The 17,890-nt window shown below is 34.8% G+C and overlaps 1 protein-coding gene across 2 annotated transcripts in view; it reads left to right on the forward strand.

The window, feature by feature from the left end:
* Nucleotides 1–1,881: 1,881 nt before the first annotated feature.
* Nucleotides 1,882–17,890, forward strand: part of zbtb32 (zinc finger and BTB domain containing 32) — a 35,307-nt gene continuing 19,298 nt past the window's right edge. The window contains exons 1-3 of one of the 2 annotated variants that reach the window (XM_009291874.5): nucleotides 1,882–1,993; nucleotides 7,232–8,203; nucleotides 16,426–16,526. In XM_009291874.5, the coding sequence (XP_009290149.1) occupies nucleotides 7,293–8,203; nucleotides 16,426–16,526 (1,012 nt within the window). In that variant the 5' untranslated portion in view covers nucleotides 1,882–1,993; nucleotides 7,232–7,292. Of the gene's footprint in view, nucleotides 1,994–2,130; nucleotides 2,508–7,231; nucleotides 8,204–16,425; nucleotides 16,527–17,890 lie in introns of those variants that run through there. The other variant, XM_068213779.2, reaches the window with a different exon arrangement.

Consider the following 17,890-nt stretch of genomic DNA (forward strand, 5'->3'; position numbering starts at 1 on the left):
TACTGATGTACTCCATGCAAACGTAGCCACTGAAAACAAATGCAAAATCAGACTGAAATCAGGGATTTCATTTTTTTTAACCTGCAGGATCTTATCATTTCTTTTTTATTTATTTATTTTTATTACATATTAATAAAAATATATATTAATAATAAAATAAAATAATATTTTTTTATTATTACAGATCATTGACTAACAGCAAGACTGAAAGAAGATTATAAATAATTATTCATAAAGACAAATTTGAATTTTGATGAATTGTTTATTTACATTAATTTATTTATTTGGCACTAACGAAAAAGAAAATGTTTTCTTTATTTTTCTAGATTCTATTTTTTTTTTTTTAAGATTTCTTATTTCTAGAGGTTTGAAAACATGACAGTGACCTCTAGGCACCCTATAAATGAGTAATAGAGAAGCTTCTCTTTTTTTGAGAACCACAGCACATCCTTTATACTTTTAATTAGTATAAAGGAAGTGCCATATTTTAATGCTAGTTTCCATGAAAGTTATAAGTATTGCACATTAAAAGCTGATAAAGATCTACAGCCTCCACTGCAACGACTTATAAAATTATCTCACATTTGCACACCCTTCACTTTCATTTTCTTTATAGGATGATTGTTCCTGTGGTAGGGCTATGTTGCTGATAAGCCAGTGCCATCAAGTTTGCAAAATTTGCCAACCGATGTCTGTTCAGTGAGGTGAAGAGATGCTAAAAAAAACACTTTTCACTTTTTTTTGTCACTTGTGGTCAGAGTGACAGTTCCCACCCATTTGTTCATGTTTTTAAACTGGCTATTTTCCATAAGGTGATATTTTATGGTATGGAACGTAAGCAAGAGTGGGCAGCTGGACCAAAAAAAAGTGTGAAAATTTGGCCATTTAATGGCATACATGACAAATAGCCAAAGTAAATATTTCCACTATTCAGTTCTAGACACGTTTAGAAAAAAGCTGGTTCAATAAAATAAACACAAATGATTGCTTACTGCAGATTGATGACAAATCTGATACCTCCCAGCAGGCATATTTTGTTTTTAAAAGATGTCTAATAGATGTCTACACATAGCCTTGGCTAAAACAAGACTAAACTTGGGGTGTCAGTGAAAATCTAATAGACGTCATCTAAGAATAGGTCAAAACTATACAAATAAACAGAAATGAATGACTACACAAATAAAATCTGTCTATTTGACGACTAGTCTAGTTTGGGCTATTCTTAGATGTCTATTAGATTTTCACTGACAGCACAAGCTTAGCCTTGTTTTAGCCAAGCTGTCTAAGTTTAGATGTCTATTAGACGTCTATTAAACACAAAATTGTTTGATGTCTTACTGCCTTCAGGAATTAACCTGTAAATTTTCTGTATAAATTAAAAAAGTATTACTACATATTAGCCCAGCTGCTTTCTAAGTGAAAAGTTTCAGTTTCAGAAAGAAATCGCAAGTAACATAAAATAACACAAGAATATTTTGATAAAGAGACTAAAATGTTGTTAAAATACTCCAGTAATTTCATTTTACAGCATTTGCATGGTAATTTCACTACATTTAAATGTCTCTCCCTATTTTATATATCTTAAGACATCAGATAAAATATTACTCACAATTTAAAAATATGTAATTAATATTAATTTTTAGTGTTACCAAAGTATTACCCTTAAGCCAAACCAGAGGTTTGAGCAGATCTTGTCATTATCTTTTGTTACACTTGTTTGTCTGATGGACAAACAAGTCAACAGCACAGATGCACCTAATTACTAGTAAAAAGCAGGTTTAAGAAAGGAGAAAAAAATGAAAAGAAAGCCAATCACAGAGTGCTGATGATCAAGGGGAGGGGCAGGTTAGAGTTTAGAGTTGGCCTTGTTGAATCTCACCCACATGTAGGCCTCCTCTGGTCGATGACACCTCTGGCTGAGGTGGCGATGTGTGTTTTTGCACCTCTGTTGACTTGCTCGCAGCAGGACGCAGCCTTTACCTTGAGCGCATAGGTATGTCTTTGAACATTTCTTTAAGTCAGGTTCTTCTTCTTTTCCATCCTCTTGCCGTTTCTCTGCTGTCTCTCTACATCTTGCCCTCCCCCCCTTCAGCAGATGCTGTGCTTTCTATATCTGGAAAAACATCTTTTGATTACAGAAGCCTTCGTGCAAGTGTCTGATTGTGTGACGAGGTCTTCACTGTAGCAGGCCCGGAGAGGATGTGTCACTGCAGACAGGTTTTCCCCTGTTACTCATGGGCCTCTTTCTCTCGATTGCGTCTTTGTCTCTTTATGTGGGCCTGACCAGTGCATTTTTGCAGATTTCTGAAGTTTTCACCTGCATTGTGAAGAAGCCTTCTTTACTAGTGGCTGACACTGCTGTTGATAGATAGCGGTCATAGGTTGCTGTTGGACAGTAGTTTTGGTAATCGTAGCTTTGTACAATGGTTTGATTTGGTGGTAGGACAGAGCGCAATCCGCGTATCAGATTAAATACACCTTCAGATGTTCAATGGCTTGCACAGCAGGTAAGTCAATTTGCTTTTTGCGCTACAAGAGAACTTGTAGCTATTTTAGTCAAAATTGCATAGCAATTACGTAGCGCATTTTCACAGTTTCAGTCTTCTTATTCTCACGCTCAAATGAGAATTGAACAGTTTTAGAAGAAGTGGGTGAAGAAATAGGAACAGAAATATATACATTTTGTTGTGACGCTGCTTGTTTGCACACTGTAAATGAACATAGAACTTGATGTAAAACAAATAAATCGTTATTAGAAAATAAAAACGTTTTTATAAATGCATTTCTTTTGGCATTGTCAATTCTACTTTTATCGTTTAACCTTTCATCTGTTTTTTTTTTAAGTTTGTATATGAATGTCTACGCTCGAAAAGTTATTGATAATTTTATTTAGACTATTTTTGATTAGGAATATTCTAAGCATAAACACTATACTTTATTATACATATATAGATTACATCTAAAAGTATCCGATGCAGATCTGCTTGGATTTGTTGTTTTTTTTTCTATCACTTACGTTAAGCAAAAACTTAAAGCAAGTAAATGCGTTTAATAATCTTATATTCATTATTACATTTGTATTAATGATGACACATTGTATGCGCTGCGTTTACAGTGTCGCTTATGGGAATATGACTCATATATATTTATGACAGAATTATAATATCGTAGCATGAGACAACACATTATTTTCCGAGGAAAAAAGCATGCATGCTTAAGCTAACACTACAAAAATAAAACTGCTAAATTATTTTATATCAGCTTGCGAATTCTGTGTAAAAGGTATACGGTAGTCGACAGTTGAAGTGGATCATGACCTTTCATCAAAGCACTCCTATTGTCGTCATAGGACAATTTTGAAAATCTTTCTGACCCACTACTCCACTTTAAACGTTCATTTCTTCCAAAAATGGACAAATCTGTCTTCATGTTGTTTAAATATTGTGTGACATTTTATACAAAACGTTTGCGTTCTTCAGTGTTTAACTGAGATTCAGAAAGACAGGAGGGAGTAAATCATGGCGGCTTTCTTTTTTTTTGGAGTCAAATAACCCGATAAAAAAAACTTTCGTCAGCTTCAAATTATAAGGTTCAATCTGTGTTCTGAATGATTTTGAGATATTGAGCTTCAAAGTTTTTGCATTCCTTATAGCAAACAGTACGTGTGTAACAATTGTTTTCTTTAATAAAAAGTCTTGAAATGTAAACAACTTATAAAAAAAACATCCAATAATGTAAATAAGTTGTCATTTAATAAGAATATGTCAATAACTCAAAACAGAACCTTATAATTCCAAGGTGAAGATTTGTTACCAAGAAATAATTTGTTGTTGATGAAGAATCTACATGCACCTGTTAGGTATGCTTTACAATATTAAGACTGAGTTGTTTCAGTTCTCCGTTGCGTGCGTCTGTCTCACTTTTAACCAGTTTAACATCAGTTCTAGTAATTAGACATTGAGCATCGTCATCTCAGTACAGTATGTTCCACATAATCCGTCACCGCTGTGTCTGCGATGAGGGGGAGTGATCGTATCAGCAAAGTTTTGTTACCATTCGATAAATCGCAACTTTCGTTTTTTGCACAATAGCCAGCTGCGTTCCAAAAACAGACAATAGATCATGTGTATGTATAAATATATATATATAAACACTGCCAATTGCGATACTTGAGCCTGTCTAAAGATGACTATTTCTCCAATCTATCCTATTCCATAATAGTCATGTTCCTTATTGAGGTTGAGTATTTTTCACTATGCACTCTTGACGCTGCGTAATTTTGAGGAATTAAAAGGCAGCTGAGATGTACTGTAATCAAACGCTTCACCAGACACCACATCACACTGCGACTACAGTAGATGCATATCTAAACCGACCTACTGTACGGCTTTGATACTGTTGTTGTTGATCAAACAAACTTGAACTGTTACGAGTCTCAGCGTACCGGCATTAGTCAGAGTTTCACATTCTGAAGAGGTCTGTGGCTTCATCGCAAAAGCTCCACAACAGAATTTCAAAAGGTGATGCAAAATGTGAAAGGCCCTTGCCGTCTGACATGGCCAGACATGTCCGCCTCCGGTCGGTGTCGCACCTAGACAATGCAATTCCAGTTCATGGGTGAATGTATTGTGAGATAGAAATGATTAAACATTGCTCGAGTTTCATTTTGTGAATTGGATTGTTTGCTTGATGGCTGAAAGTAGAATAGAGGTGTTGTGACGCTGGAAAAATACCCTACTCGCTTCTTCTGAATTTGTCTTTCACAATCTCTGAAATTAAGTGAAATGACCTATATTGCAAATGCCTATATAGGTCTTTAGGCTTATCTGTGTTTCAGTCTTTCTTTCAGTCTATCGGTCTTCCTAGGTAATAAAAGTACGTTCTAAGAATGTTTTGCTAATGCTCTGATAATGCTATAACACTCACTTGCATTCAATTGTTTTAAACGTTTCGTGCTTCCAATAGGTAATGGAAACATTCTTTGCTAAATTATTTTGCAAACATTATAGTAATGTTATTTTTAAACATTTGTTTGAACCTACATACAGTAAAATGTAAGAAATAATGCCAAATAAATCCTTGCAGTAATAAAACATTCCATGAATGATTTACAAAAATCAAAAGCTTTTGAATCCATGTTTTTAGAAATTCATTAAAAAGCAAGGTAACTTAAAATAAATACTCTAACATTACTAGAGGAATTTTTCTTGACATGATGTTTAGAAAATATTACCAGAACAGTTCCTGTTAGCTGGGTTATATCCAAGTGCTCTATTAACATTTATTAAAATGTTAAAAAATAACTTTGATTAATCATTTAGCCGCATGTACAAATTGATAATATCAGCTAAGAATCTACATTTTGCCTGTAAATTTCTAGTTTAGAGCTTGGAATCATTTGCTCACCGAACCATTTGCCCTGAAATGACACCATTTCATCTGAGCTTAGCAAACTAGAACTATTTTAAGTTGGAGTATTGATTATTTGTTTTTTTTTCTGATTCTGATCTTTTTCCAAATGCATATCTATGTAGGATATATAAATAAATGAATGATTGAATTAATAGCCAGTAAGTGCATTCATTTAAATAAATAGCTAAAAGGCAATTGATTTATTGATCAAAGGAGTTTTGGTTTCTAGCCACTGTCATCTATGAGTTGCTTGGTTGGGTTAGTGGAGCTGCGCATCGGTGCAGATGCTCTCCAGTGAATTGGCTTTCAGCAGTGACATTTGCATTACGCTGATCTGAATTAAACTGAACTGAATTTCAACATTCATTTATACTAAAGTGAATCAGTTTTAATTTAACTAGAATTATACGCTGTAAAAAAAATCCTGGTTGCCTTAAATTTGTAAACTAAATCAAATTAACCTTATGAGTCCATTATTATGTTTAACGAACCTAAAACAGCTTTTATAACTTATTATATTAAGTTAGAACATGATTAACTTATAATGAATTAAAAACTGTCATGACTATGCTGTCATGAATAATTGATCATATAAATTTTTAGTGTTCCAGCATTTTATTCTTCTGCCTGCCTGATTAGATGGAATGTTTCACAATTTTTCTTTTTAAATGTTGTTATGGCTGAAGCTGCTATGACACAATCTACATAAAACTGTTATATAGTTTTGCATTATTAATGTTGGTGTGTATTCAGCAGAAGAAAGTTTTTGAATCAATTTCACTTTTTTTTCCGAATTATTAGTTTTTTTTTATTCAGCAAATTTTGTTTTTATTTTATGAGATTTCGGTTTACTCTTGATGCATTTTGTAGATTATACTTCTAAACAATTAATATTTAACCCAGATGCATAAATATTTTTATAAAAGAATTTAAAGAAGTCTGTCAAATTGACAAGCCAATATATGTTTAAAAATTAAATAGATAAACAAGTGAAAGCCAATAGCTGTTTGCATATTACATTTATCAAATAATTTAACCTTATTATTTTAATTTTATATAAACATATACCATTTATCTATTATCAGTTCTTATAATAATTATTAAATGTCTAGTATTTTTCCAAATACCATGTTTACATTTTAATTATCTGTGACATTTCAAAAGAATTGTAGCAAAGATTGTTGTAATGCACATACCTGTATAACAAATTAGTTGTGTAATTTTTTTTTTTTTTTTTTTTTTGCCATGATGACAGTAAATAATATTTGACTAGATATTTTTCAAGACACTTCTATACAGCTTAAAGAGACAAGGCTTAACTAGGTTAATTAGGTTAACTAGGCAGCTTAGGGTAATTAGACAAGTGATTGTATAATGATGGTTTGTTCTGTAGACTATCGAAAAAATATATAGCTAAAAGGGGCTAACAATTTTGACCTTAAAATGTTTTTAAAAAATTTAAAACTGCTTTTATTCCAGCAGACATCAAATAAATAAGACTTACTCCAGAAGAAAAAATATTATCAGATATACCGTGAAAATTTCCTTGCTCTATTAAATATAATTTCGGAAATTTTTAAAATAGAAAAAAAAAAATCAAAGCGGGGCTAATAACTCTGACATCAACTGTGTGCATAATTATAAAAATTAATTCAATGGGTTTACTGACTTTAAGTAAAATCAACTTGTTGCTTTTAAGGCACTTTTAAATAAACTAACTAATTGCTTTTTATTAGTCTATTTTATCTCTTTCACACTTACTATGACTCCTCACCGTCCCATGACAAATTTAACCTCTGTCTTTTTTCCCCCTCCAAAGGTTGTCATGAGATTTCTCAGCCCAATCATCTCACATCAGCAACACCTTTTGCTCTCTGAAGATGATCCGCATTCATAACCCTCACCATGTGCCGTTTCTACATCAGACGGAGCAGCTTCGCCAGGCGGGCACCCTTTGTGACACACTTCTCACCGTTGAGGGCCTTTCTTTTAAAGCCCATGCTCTGATCCTCGCGCTGGCAAGCAAACGACTCAGGCGTCAACTAACAAACCAGCATAACCCAAATCCAGGATACTGCTGCGCCATAGAGAGCGTTTCTCCTCATACTCTCAAGCAAATCCTAGACTATGTGTATAGCGAATCGGTGGAGGTTCCCAAAGATGACCTGGAGGAGCTGCTGAGGGGCGCGGAGTATCTAGAAGTCGAGTCTTTGGTGGAACAGTGTCAAGCGCATCTCAAAAATCCAACGAAAACAAACACAAAGTCACCCCATGATGAAAAAACACACAAGTACGCTCAAATGTCCAAAAGAGACCACTCTACAGAAGAAAACCACGATTGCTCTTCGGAAGAACGTTCTTCCATCAATAAAGACCGTAAGAGGCAGATCCACTCACCACCAAAAAAGACCTGTTCTCCAGTATCTCCCGTGTCTCCCATTTTCTCCAGAGAAACCCTAATTTCTGCAGGAGCTCCGTCTCAGACTCCACGTCTTTGCTGGCCTCCGGTTAACCCAAATCGGAGCATGGTGTTGAACTGTAGTGAAATAATGGCCTTCCACTCTCTCCGAGCGTATCCATATCCCACGCCAATGTACCCCATTCTCCACCGCTCGCTCCCGCCACAGGTCTCTTCCTCGCTCATGGGCTACACCGGGTTACTTCACCCGTATCACTCTCTCATACACTCTTCTCCACTGACTCAAGACAGTCCTTTCACTCCTGGCATAAAAGGAAAGAGTGGCTCCATCAATGCTTCTCTAACAGGGCCCATGACGGAGGATCGAGAGAGGTGAGAAACAGGCAGATGACACTTACATATATATAAATACATATATATGGCTTCAAATGGTAAAAGAGTATGTAGTATAAAAGTTAAGACTTCAAATAATGCAACATTATACACTGTTAAAAATATCTGCAAGTTAGCAATTTTATGTATTTTGTGAATCATGTTTTTATTTTTTCGCCATTTATTTATGCTATTGAATTGCTTCATAGGACTTTTAGTTTTTTTTCAACAACTTTTAACCTTAAAAAGTTCAAAAAGTGACTTTTATTAACATTTTTAATAGTTTAAAACGTTTTTGGGCCCCCTACAAAATTTTCCTTTGTGTTCCGTTCTTTTTGTGTTGTGAGGAAATGCAGTGCGTTTTTGTTAATGGTTTGCGTTGTGAAAAAAAGCAACGCGTTTTATTAATTTGTTTGAGTTGTGAAAAAAAGCAGCGCGTTTTATTAATTTGTTTGAGTTGTGAAAAAAATGCAGCGCGTTTTATTAATTTGTTTGAGTTGTGAAAAAAAGCAGCGCGTTTTATTAATTTGTTTGTGTTGTGAAAAAATGCAGGGCGTTTTAATAATTTGTTTGCGTTGTGAAAAAATGCAGCGCGTTTTATTGTTTGCGTTGTGAAAAAATGCAGCGCGTTTTATTAATTTGTTTGCGTTGTGAAAAAATGCAGCGCGTTTTATTAATTTGTTTGCGTTGAGAAAAAAAGCATCGCGTTTTATTAATTTATTTTCGCTGTTAAAAAATGCAGCGCGTTTTATTAATTTGTTTGCGTTGTGAAAAAATGCAGCGCGTTTTATTAATTTGTTTGCGTTGTGAAAAAAAAGCAGCGCGTTTTATTAATTTATTTTCGCTGTTAAAAAAAGCAGCGCATTTTATTATTTGTTTGCGTTGTGAAAAAAAGCAGCGTGTTTTGTTAATTTGTTTGCATTGTGAAAAAATGCAGTGCATTTTATTAATTTGTTTGCGTTGTGAAAAAATGCAGCGCGTTATATTTTGTTTGCGTTGTGAAAAAATGCAGTGCGTTTTATTTTGTTTGCGTTGTGAAAAAAAGCAGTGCGTTTTATTAATTTGTTTGCGTTGTGAAAAAATTGCAGCGCGTTTTATTTTGTTTGCATTGTGAAAAAAAGCAGCGCGTTTTATTAATATTTTTGTGTTGTAAAAATTGGCAGCACAATTTATTAATTTGTTTGCGTTGTGAAAAAATGCAGTGCGTTTTCCTAATTTTTTTTGCGTTGTGAAAAAAGGCAGCACATTATTGTTAGCTAATGTCAGCGGAAACAAATTAGCTTGGTAAACACAATTTCACCAATGCAACAACACATTTACAGTTATAACCAAAAGCAAAGACCACAAAGTCTTCATTGACAATTAATGTTTCTGCTTTTTTATACATTTTATTTACTTACTACAATTTGTAAAGCAGTGTGTCATTGTTGAACGTTTCATTTATTAGAATAAAATTTTTTTTATATATATAGCGTTGCCTTTTGGATGTTGAAACTCTCAAGTGAGATTAATCTTAAAAAGGTTTTTAAACCACACTGAAGGATTTTGCATGTGCACTGCACTCTTGTTGACTTCTTACCCTTCACTGACTGCAATAATAGTTTTTTTTTTTAAAATACACATTTTTATCTCTCACCTTTCAGGCTAATTGGAAATGCACGCCTCCAGAGGGATTTTTGCAAAACCTAAAATACATTGCTCCGGTCATGTTTCCTTGCAGCTTCTGATGACAAGTAAACCCATTGCTTTTAAAGGGATTAGTTGACTTAAATGAACCATGTACATAATTAAAAAACATAGGTTAAGTCAATTTAACAGTCCCAAGTTACAACGAGTGTCACTTTTTTATCTTAAGTACTAAACCAACGCTTCCATTTAGATAAAATAATTGAAAACTGTTTTCGTGCAAAACTTCACGGGCAAGCATTCAATTTACATACTGTACGCAACTGTTTTAATATGCATTTACATAAAAGTACTTTTAATTTGAAAACGAATATCAGTCAAGTGTGTCAGATGTGTTTTGACGTGTGGTATAGATGCTTACTTTCTGTACTTTCCAACAGACACATTTTCCCCAACCAGCCCCCTGTTCCACCTACATGAATTAGTTTTCAACCGGCTCCATTAAAATGAGGGGAATTAATAACGGTCTAATGTTCACGTGCAGAAGATAAACAATAAGGCTTCGATAAAAACTTCATGAAGAATTACACTTGTATTACAATGCATTTTTTAACACAATTTATGAAAGGAGTAATGCATATTTTAATAACTGAAATGTATTTATTATAATTTTTATAGCTAGATAGATCATGTACTATGAAGATGGATTGATACTGTGGATTTGTAGTGCTTGCGGTCAATGTAAGTCACGTTTTTAAGCATTTAAGCCAGTACAAAAACATCAAATGCACAAAATACTGGATAAGTCGGAGGAGTGTTTTGGAACACAATACTTACTATCAGGACCGAAACTGAGGGGAGCCCCCCAATTGTCCCCGACTTTAAAAAAGCAAACATGAAAGTCAGTCATCTCCACCCTCAGAGCAGTATGTTTAGTATCATTTTTAGCCAAAGTCTGTTCCACTCCAAAATTCAACATACACCCAAACCTGAGCCCCATTCAAACAGTTATCTTTATGCTTGTTTTCCTAAACATACATAGTTATAACATCCACAAGCTCATGCACATGCATTTCTTTTCCTATGCATGCACCTACAGGCAAACAGTATCCACTCACACAACATTTTAGCCTCAAATACATTACCTTTCATGTAAAACAATCAAGAAGTGTTTATTATGATGTCATTCAATATAGTTCATATAAGACAGCATAGCTGAATCGCGTAAAATCGGATGATCATTCCTTCGCTCTGTACATACGCTGCAGGTTGCTTTACTTTACCTCCTAGCAGAGGAAACCATTGTCTGTTTGCTTTTCTGCTTGTTTCCTGCTACCTGAATTCAAAACCTTTGTTCCTACAGGAGGTAATGTAAGCCTAAAATGATCTTTATCTTTTGATAAACCAGCGCATTTGATAAGATGATGACTTGTGCTGTCCACATGTGTTGTTTTGTTGAACGTGTGCATTATAGATCAACATACTTTTTCACTTCACACCGACTCGTTTCTTATTTTTTAACAATGGTGCATCTTGGGATTCTATTTTGAAAATGTTACAGAGTTCCTGCAGACGTTATGCAGATGCACTTTCTTCAACAAGGGTATAAGCAACACTTCTAAAAATGTTTAGATTTGCTTACTATAATAATTAAGTATATTATGCTTAAGGCATTTATATTGAGAGCATTTCCCGCGATCTGAATGTGATATTTGCGGTAAAAACTCAAAACATAAATTCACAGAGAAAGTGTATGTTAACATTATATTAAAACATCTGTTTATTTTCTATGTTCTTATAGTCTATTTTCCAAAACTGGTCAACACAGATTCAAGGGATCAGAAAAATAACAATCTGCAAACATTTTTCATATTTTAAATGAGGAAAATAAACGTGTGTTATGGATGTGACCAAAAAAATAAAAAATAAAAGTACAGTATACAACATACAACAAATTCTGTTAATTAAATTCCACAAACCAAAAGAAAAATATTGCTAATCAAAACGAAAAGAGTTGCTCTCGATTTGAACAAAACGATTGATTTAATTTTATTTGACATTTTTGCATTTGTGAGGAAAAAGCTTCGTTATGGATGTGACATCTCTCTGTTATGGATGTGACGGATGTGAAACTGCCACTTGTGTGACTTTAGTGAATCAAATATAATTGTTTGAAAACATCAACAGAAACATTTTTGAGTCTTTTTGCAGAACTGTTAAATATAAGCCTACACAAAAAAACCTAGAACTGGTTTTGCCTTTTTTATTGAAAAGTTTTTCAAGGCAAGGTTGACATTTGCATGGAATTGCTCTTAGGTTACTATGATCAAATAGTGCAGCGTGTAACTGAAATGCATGTTAGCATCACGCTGGTAACATTACATCTTGAGCATACTTTCAGCAAACTGTAAAAATTGATTGGGTTACCTAAATATAGTAATTAAACCTGTTTTAACTTGGAACTGTTAAGTTGACTTCACCTATTTTTTTAAATTATGCACATAATTTTAAGGCAGTGGATTTACTCACTTATGTAAAGCCAACTAATCACTTTAAAAGCAAGGGGTTTATGCACTTTTTACTGTGCAGTTAAAGGTTAGTGCTATGGAATAAATTAAATGATTGAATTAAATATTTTGGGTACAAATGCTAAATCTTTAAAATTTAGTTTTGCATATTAAGTTGTGTATATTATGTGGTTTATTTATAAACTAATTTCAAAAGGATCATGTGCTTATTACTGAACACAGCTTTTTACCGCATCAGCTCCGTATATTGCACCAATCAGATGAATACTGACTCACTATAAATAACCAAAGTTTTCCACTTTAGTCTTGTTCGTCTTGAAGAATCCCTCCTTCCACCCCTACTCCTCCCCTTTTCTGATTGGGCGGGGCAGTGGCCCGTTAATTAGCACTGTTGCCTCACAACAAGAACGCCACTAGTCCAGCCCCTCACCAAGCTGGTCGGCGTTTCTGTGCGGACTCCAAAATAGCATCTTAGGACAACTCTTAGCCAGATATATCTCAGCACGTTCACAAGCAAGGGAGTTCTCGAGACCTACCTGAGCTCAAACTCCAAACTTCAAACAGGAGGGAGCTCTAGGCTCTGGGAGATTCTGAGCTCATGGCTCTCTCCCGGGACAGCATGCCAAACACGCTTTACTATCAATCATCAGTTAAGTGTGAACTCTTAAAAAGCAATAACATTATCTTTGTGCAAACTAAAAAACTATTTTGAAAAAAACTGTGCCATAGCATGTAGGGCTGCACAATTAACCGAAAAAAAAAAATAAACATCTCGAATCGACCCCCTACACCAGGGGTCACCAATCTTGGTCCTAGAGGGCAAGGGCCGGTGTCCCTTCAGGGTTTAGCTACAACTTGCCTCAACACACCTATCTGGGTGTTTCAAGTATACCTCGTAAGACCTTGATTAGCTTGTTCAGGTGTGTTTGATTAGGGTTGGAGCTAAAATCTGCAGGACACCGGCCCTCCAGGAACAAGTTTGGTGACCCCTGCCCTACACGATCTGAATCCAGCATCTCTTTGATTCAGCTAATTATATTTTCTAGTTCGAGAGAAGAATAAAGGCAGTCGCACAAGTCTTCAAATTGTTTTAAATACATACCTCCAAATGATGTTAAAAGTGCCACATACTGTATTTATAAGGAATAATTCACATCACAATGTAATGTGATGTATTTGCGGCAGCAAAAACACACATGAGCTGACGCGTTTGTTTCTTTTCTTTTAAGAGGACATATGCATGCTCACGATTTAGGTCTATGTGAACAGAAACTGCATAGGTTGTGAATAACCAACACAATCTCACGGCAATTCGTAACTTTTTCATTTAGTGGCTTATTCGTATGAATTCGTACGATCTAATTTGTACAATTTAGTACGATTTGCTTATCCCCCAATGACGGTTGGGGTTAGGGGTGGGGTCAGGTGCCATGCCTCCTTTTTAAATTCGTACCATTTCGTACGACTGAACTCGTACGAATTCGTACGAATTAGCCACTAAACTGGCAAAACGTAAAATACTTACGTTTTCTCCTGAGATCAGGCTGGAATAACAGGTAGTAAAGTTGTAAGTAACTCTCAGTTTGTTACACAGAGTGATCATTTGGTAGCCGCACGGGAAGTATGATTTGCATTGTAGGTTTTTGTTTTCTCAGAGTGAGGGCAGCCATGACATGAGCGCACTCGGCAGTGAAAGTGAAAGCTTAAATGATTATATCTCATTTTAAAGTTATGATTACGACAAGCATTTGATATGCTTTTTTTTAATGGCGCAAACAAACTACTCAAACCTATTAATCTTACTCTTCACATAAGAGCGGGTGCAGCCATTTGAATATTTTTGGCTCGAGACTTCAGGTCCCATTCACTTCCATTCATTTTTAGACATTAAAAACAGCTTGTTATGCTGCTTGATGTTGCAAACTGACATTTTCTTCTTATATAATTCTACTTTGTCTGTATAATCATGCAACCGCTTGTTTATAGAGCAAATAGTTTGATCATTTTCTTGCGTTTATTATTCCTAGTCATTTCTCCCATAGGAAACTAAATCGCAAAATCGAGCACACTTCCGCGTTGAAGAATAAGGTCAATATAAAATTGAATAAAATGCAAAAGGTAATCTGATAATAATAAATGTCTCATTTTACCAGTGGAAAAAAATGGTATAATAATATTCAATTTTAAAATGACCAAAACAACATTTCAGATGTTTTACAATGTGCTCAGCTAGCTGGATTATCCATTCACACACATTTTTAACATAACATGATCTCTTATAACTGAATCACATGACTTTTTTTAATGCACATACTGGACTTTCGGTAAAAGTGTTTCCAGTTGTGTTTGCAGTTCATGCGCATCTTTTCTTATCAAATAAAAACTTTATCCTACTCAGCTATGCACAAGTGTTTATGCGCATTTTCAAAATGTATGCGCATCTTGCCATTTCCATCAACCGTTTTTCTATGCGTATATCCAAAGTGCACATAAAAATAGGTGAATGCAAACATAGCTAATGACAAAGGAACAAGCATATGTTTCAAACACAACAGTTCAACTTTATAATTATGAATAGTGTCTGATGTAATCACTTTAAGTTTGTTGTGGTCGTTAATGCACAGTAAAGTCTATTCAAGTGCACCATTCCAAGTCTATACTGCACATTGGCCTAATATTATTATTGTTGTTTTACCATGTTTGAGAAATACCAATAATAATAGCCTACTCATATTAACCTTTATTTTCAATCTACAGTATCATGAGAAAAACGTGATCTTGATTTAAACTCAAAAAATCATGATTTTCATTTTAGCCAGAATCGTGCAGCCCTAATTGCATGCATGTATATATTACACGTTCAGTCTGTTTTTGACAACCAAAACAACAGTTGCGTATATGCGTAGTGTTTTTCCACAACGTGACATCACATTCTAATAGCTTGGCATGCAAAATGTAATGTTTTTAGTTGTTTTTGTAGATTTGTGTGAATAGGAATCCTTTGGTCAAGTTTTTCATCTGTGCCCAAAGCTTTTCAAAAATGCAAAGTGGTTTAAATGTACTCTTATTACAGTCAGCAGAATGTCTATAGGGTATATGCACAGCTAGTGTTTCTTCCCATACTGATAAACTGTAATAGTTAATGTTACTATTTTCCAATTGAATAAGGTTCCTGTTACAGCATTAATGTTTGTAATGTCATTAAAATATAATCAGTTAAATAGACATCACCGCTCATTTAGTTGTTGAAGTGTAAAACGAGATGCACGCACCCACCAGTCAGGATAAGCAGACTAGCGCAGAAACTCCATTGAATTTATTGGGGTAAAATAAATGTTTATATTTTAAAGATATGGCGTGAAAAAGATGGAATTTAATGCAGTGCTTCTTGTACATTTCGAGACTCACTTTCTATCGTATATCAATCAGGCAGTGAAGAAAAAAAAAACAGACCTTAAACGCGATGAGTTTCTAACTACATACAATTCACCCAAATATTAGTAATACTATAATGACTTCTGACACTGTAAAAATCAATTAATTACTTAAAAAAAAAGAGAAAACTCACTCTCTCTAAAGTAACCGGCTGATTTTTATTCAAAAGAAGATATTAAAACCTTTTGTGTTTTGGAACGGTTCAGTTGACAACTTTTGTTTAAAATAAAAAACTAACAGTGCATGATAAAATGTCTAAAGGGGTCCAAAAAACGAAGTGTTATTTTGTCCTATATAAACCCGCAAATGTGATATACAACGAATCTAAGCAGGGAAATCAGCAGCAGCACCCGAAAGCGCGTGGTTTTCTTACTGACCTTTACCGTCTGGTCACAATTAGCTGTGGTTAAGCAAACAGATCGAAAACGTGTAGAAACGCAGCTGCAAAAGTGTTACTAAACCTGCAGGTGTTAACTGACCAGATCAACAAGTGGTAAAAACAACACACCAATGGAAAACACAGTGACTCAGTTTGAACTTGAAGTCACAAATAAAGTCAGAAAAGATCATCAACACAAGTTACAAATGGAAAATATGGACCGATTTCTTCAAATACGTTTTTTTTTTCCACAGGAAGCCAAAGATTCAAGAGGAGAGGGAGATTTGCTGCAGACACTGTAATAAGCCGACCCGGGAAAACCCCTGGAAGCCAACGAATGGGTCATCAACCTCAGGTAACAAATCGTTTTTAAAAAAATCAAAACAATAAAAATTTAAATAGTACGGCATGCTCCTGTCTGCACAGAATAAAGGACGGTGTAAAGGTTGAGAAATGCATGTGCATGGCAGTTACAGATTTAGCCTTGGATGCTTCTACATTTAGCATGGTTCAAAGAAAAGGATGCCTGCAACAGGAAGCCAATTGCACATCTCTAACAAAGATCGCAAGTTTTAGTAGAGATGGTAGCTGTTCTGCTGAAAGAAAAAAGAAAGGATAGAGAGAGGAAAAAAAAAATGACACGTATGTTTTAAAGATTAATTCATGCGCTGCAACAGTTTAGCATATTAGTTCGACCTTATTGCTTTGAGATATTTATATATATATATATATTTATATATATATATATATATATATATATATATATATATATATATATATATATATATATATATATATATATATATATATATATATATATATACACACACACACACACACATATACACACACACACACAAACCGGCCACTTTATTAGGTAGACCTTACTAGTTTATGACATGACATCTTGCTAGAAGTAACCATCAGATAATGGGTACACTGTGGTCATAAAGCGATGGACAATACTCAAGTTGGGTTTGGCATTGACGCGATGCTCAAGAAGTTTGGTACTAATGGGCCCAAAGTGTGCCAAGAAAATGCATACCTCTTCTGCATACCTCGGCTGTAACGAGTGGTTATTTGAGTTACTGTTGATTTTCTGTCAGCTTGAACCAGTCTGGCCATTCTCCTCTGACCTCTGGCATCAACAAGGCATTTGCGCACACAGAAATGCTGATCACTGCAAATTTTCTCTTTTTTTTGACTATTTTCTGTAAACCCTAGAGATGGTTGTGTGTGGAAATCCCAGTAGATCAACAGTTTTCTTAAACACTCGGACCAGCCCGTCTGAGACCCCTAACCATGCCAAGTTCAAGTCACTTAAATCACCTTTAGTCCCAATTCTGACACTCGGTTTGAACTGCAGCAGATCATCTTAACCATGTCTATACGTCTAAATTCATTGAGTTGCTGAGATTGGATTTTTGAGATTAGAAATTTGCGTTTAAAAAGCAGTATATATATATATATATATGCGCAAATGTGTGTGTGTGTGGGACAGTGAAACAGAAACCTGGTTTTAGAGCATAATAATTCATTAGTATGTTGTAGGGCCTCCTTTTGTTGCCAATACATCATCAATTCATCTTGGGAATGACAGATACAAGTCCTGCACAGTGGTCAGAGAGATTTTGAGCAACTCCTCTTGCAGAACAGTGGCCAGATCACTAAGTGATGCTGGTGGAGAAAAACGCTTCATCCGAAACACCTCAAAGTGGC

This window comes from Danio rerio, chromosome 15, assembly GCF_049306965.1.
Source record: "Danio rerio strain Tuebingen ecotype United States chromosome 15, GRCz12tu, whole genome shotgun sequence".
In the NCBI taxonomy this organism is placed as follows: domain Eukaryota; kingdom Metazoa; phylum Chordata; class Actinopteri; order Cypriniformes; family Danionidae; genus Danio; species Danio rerio.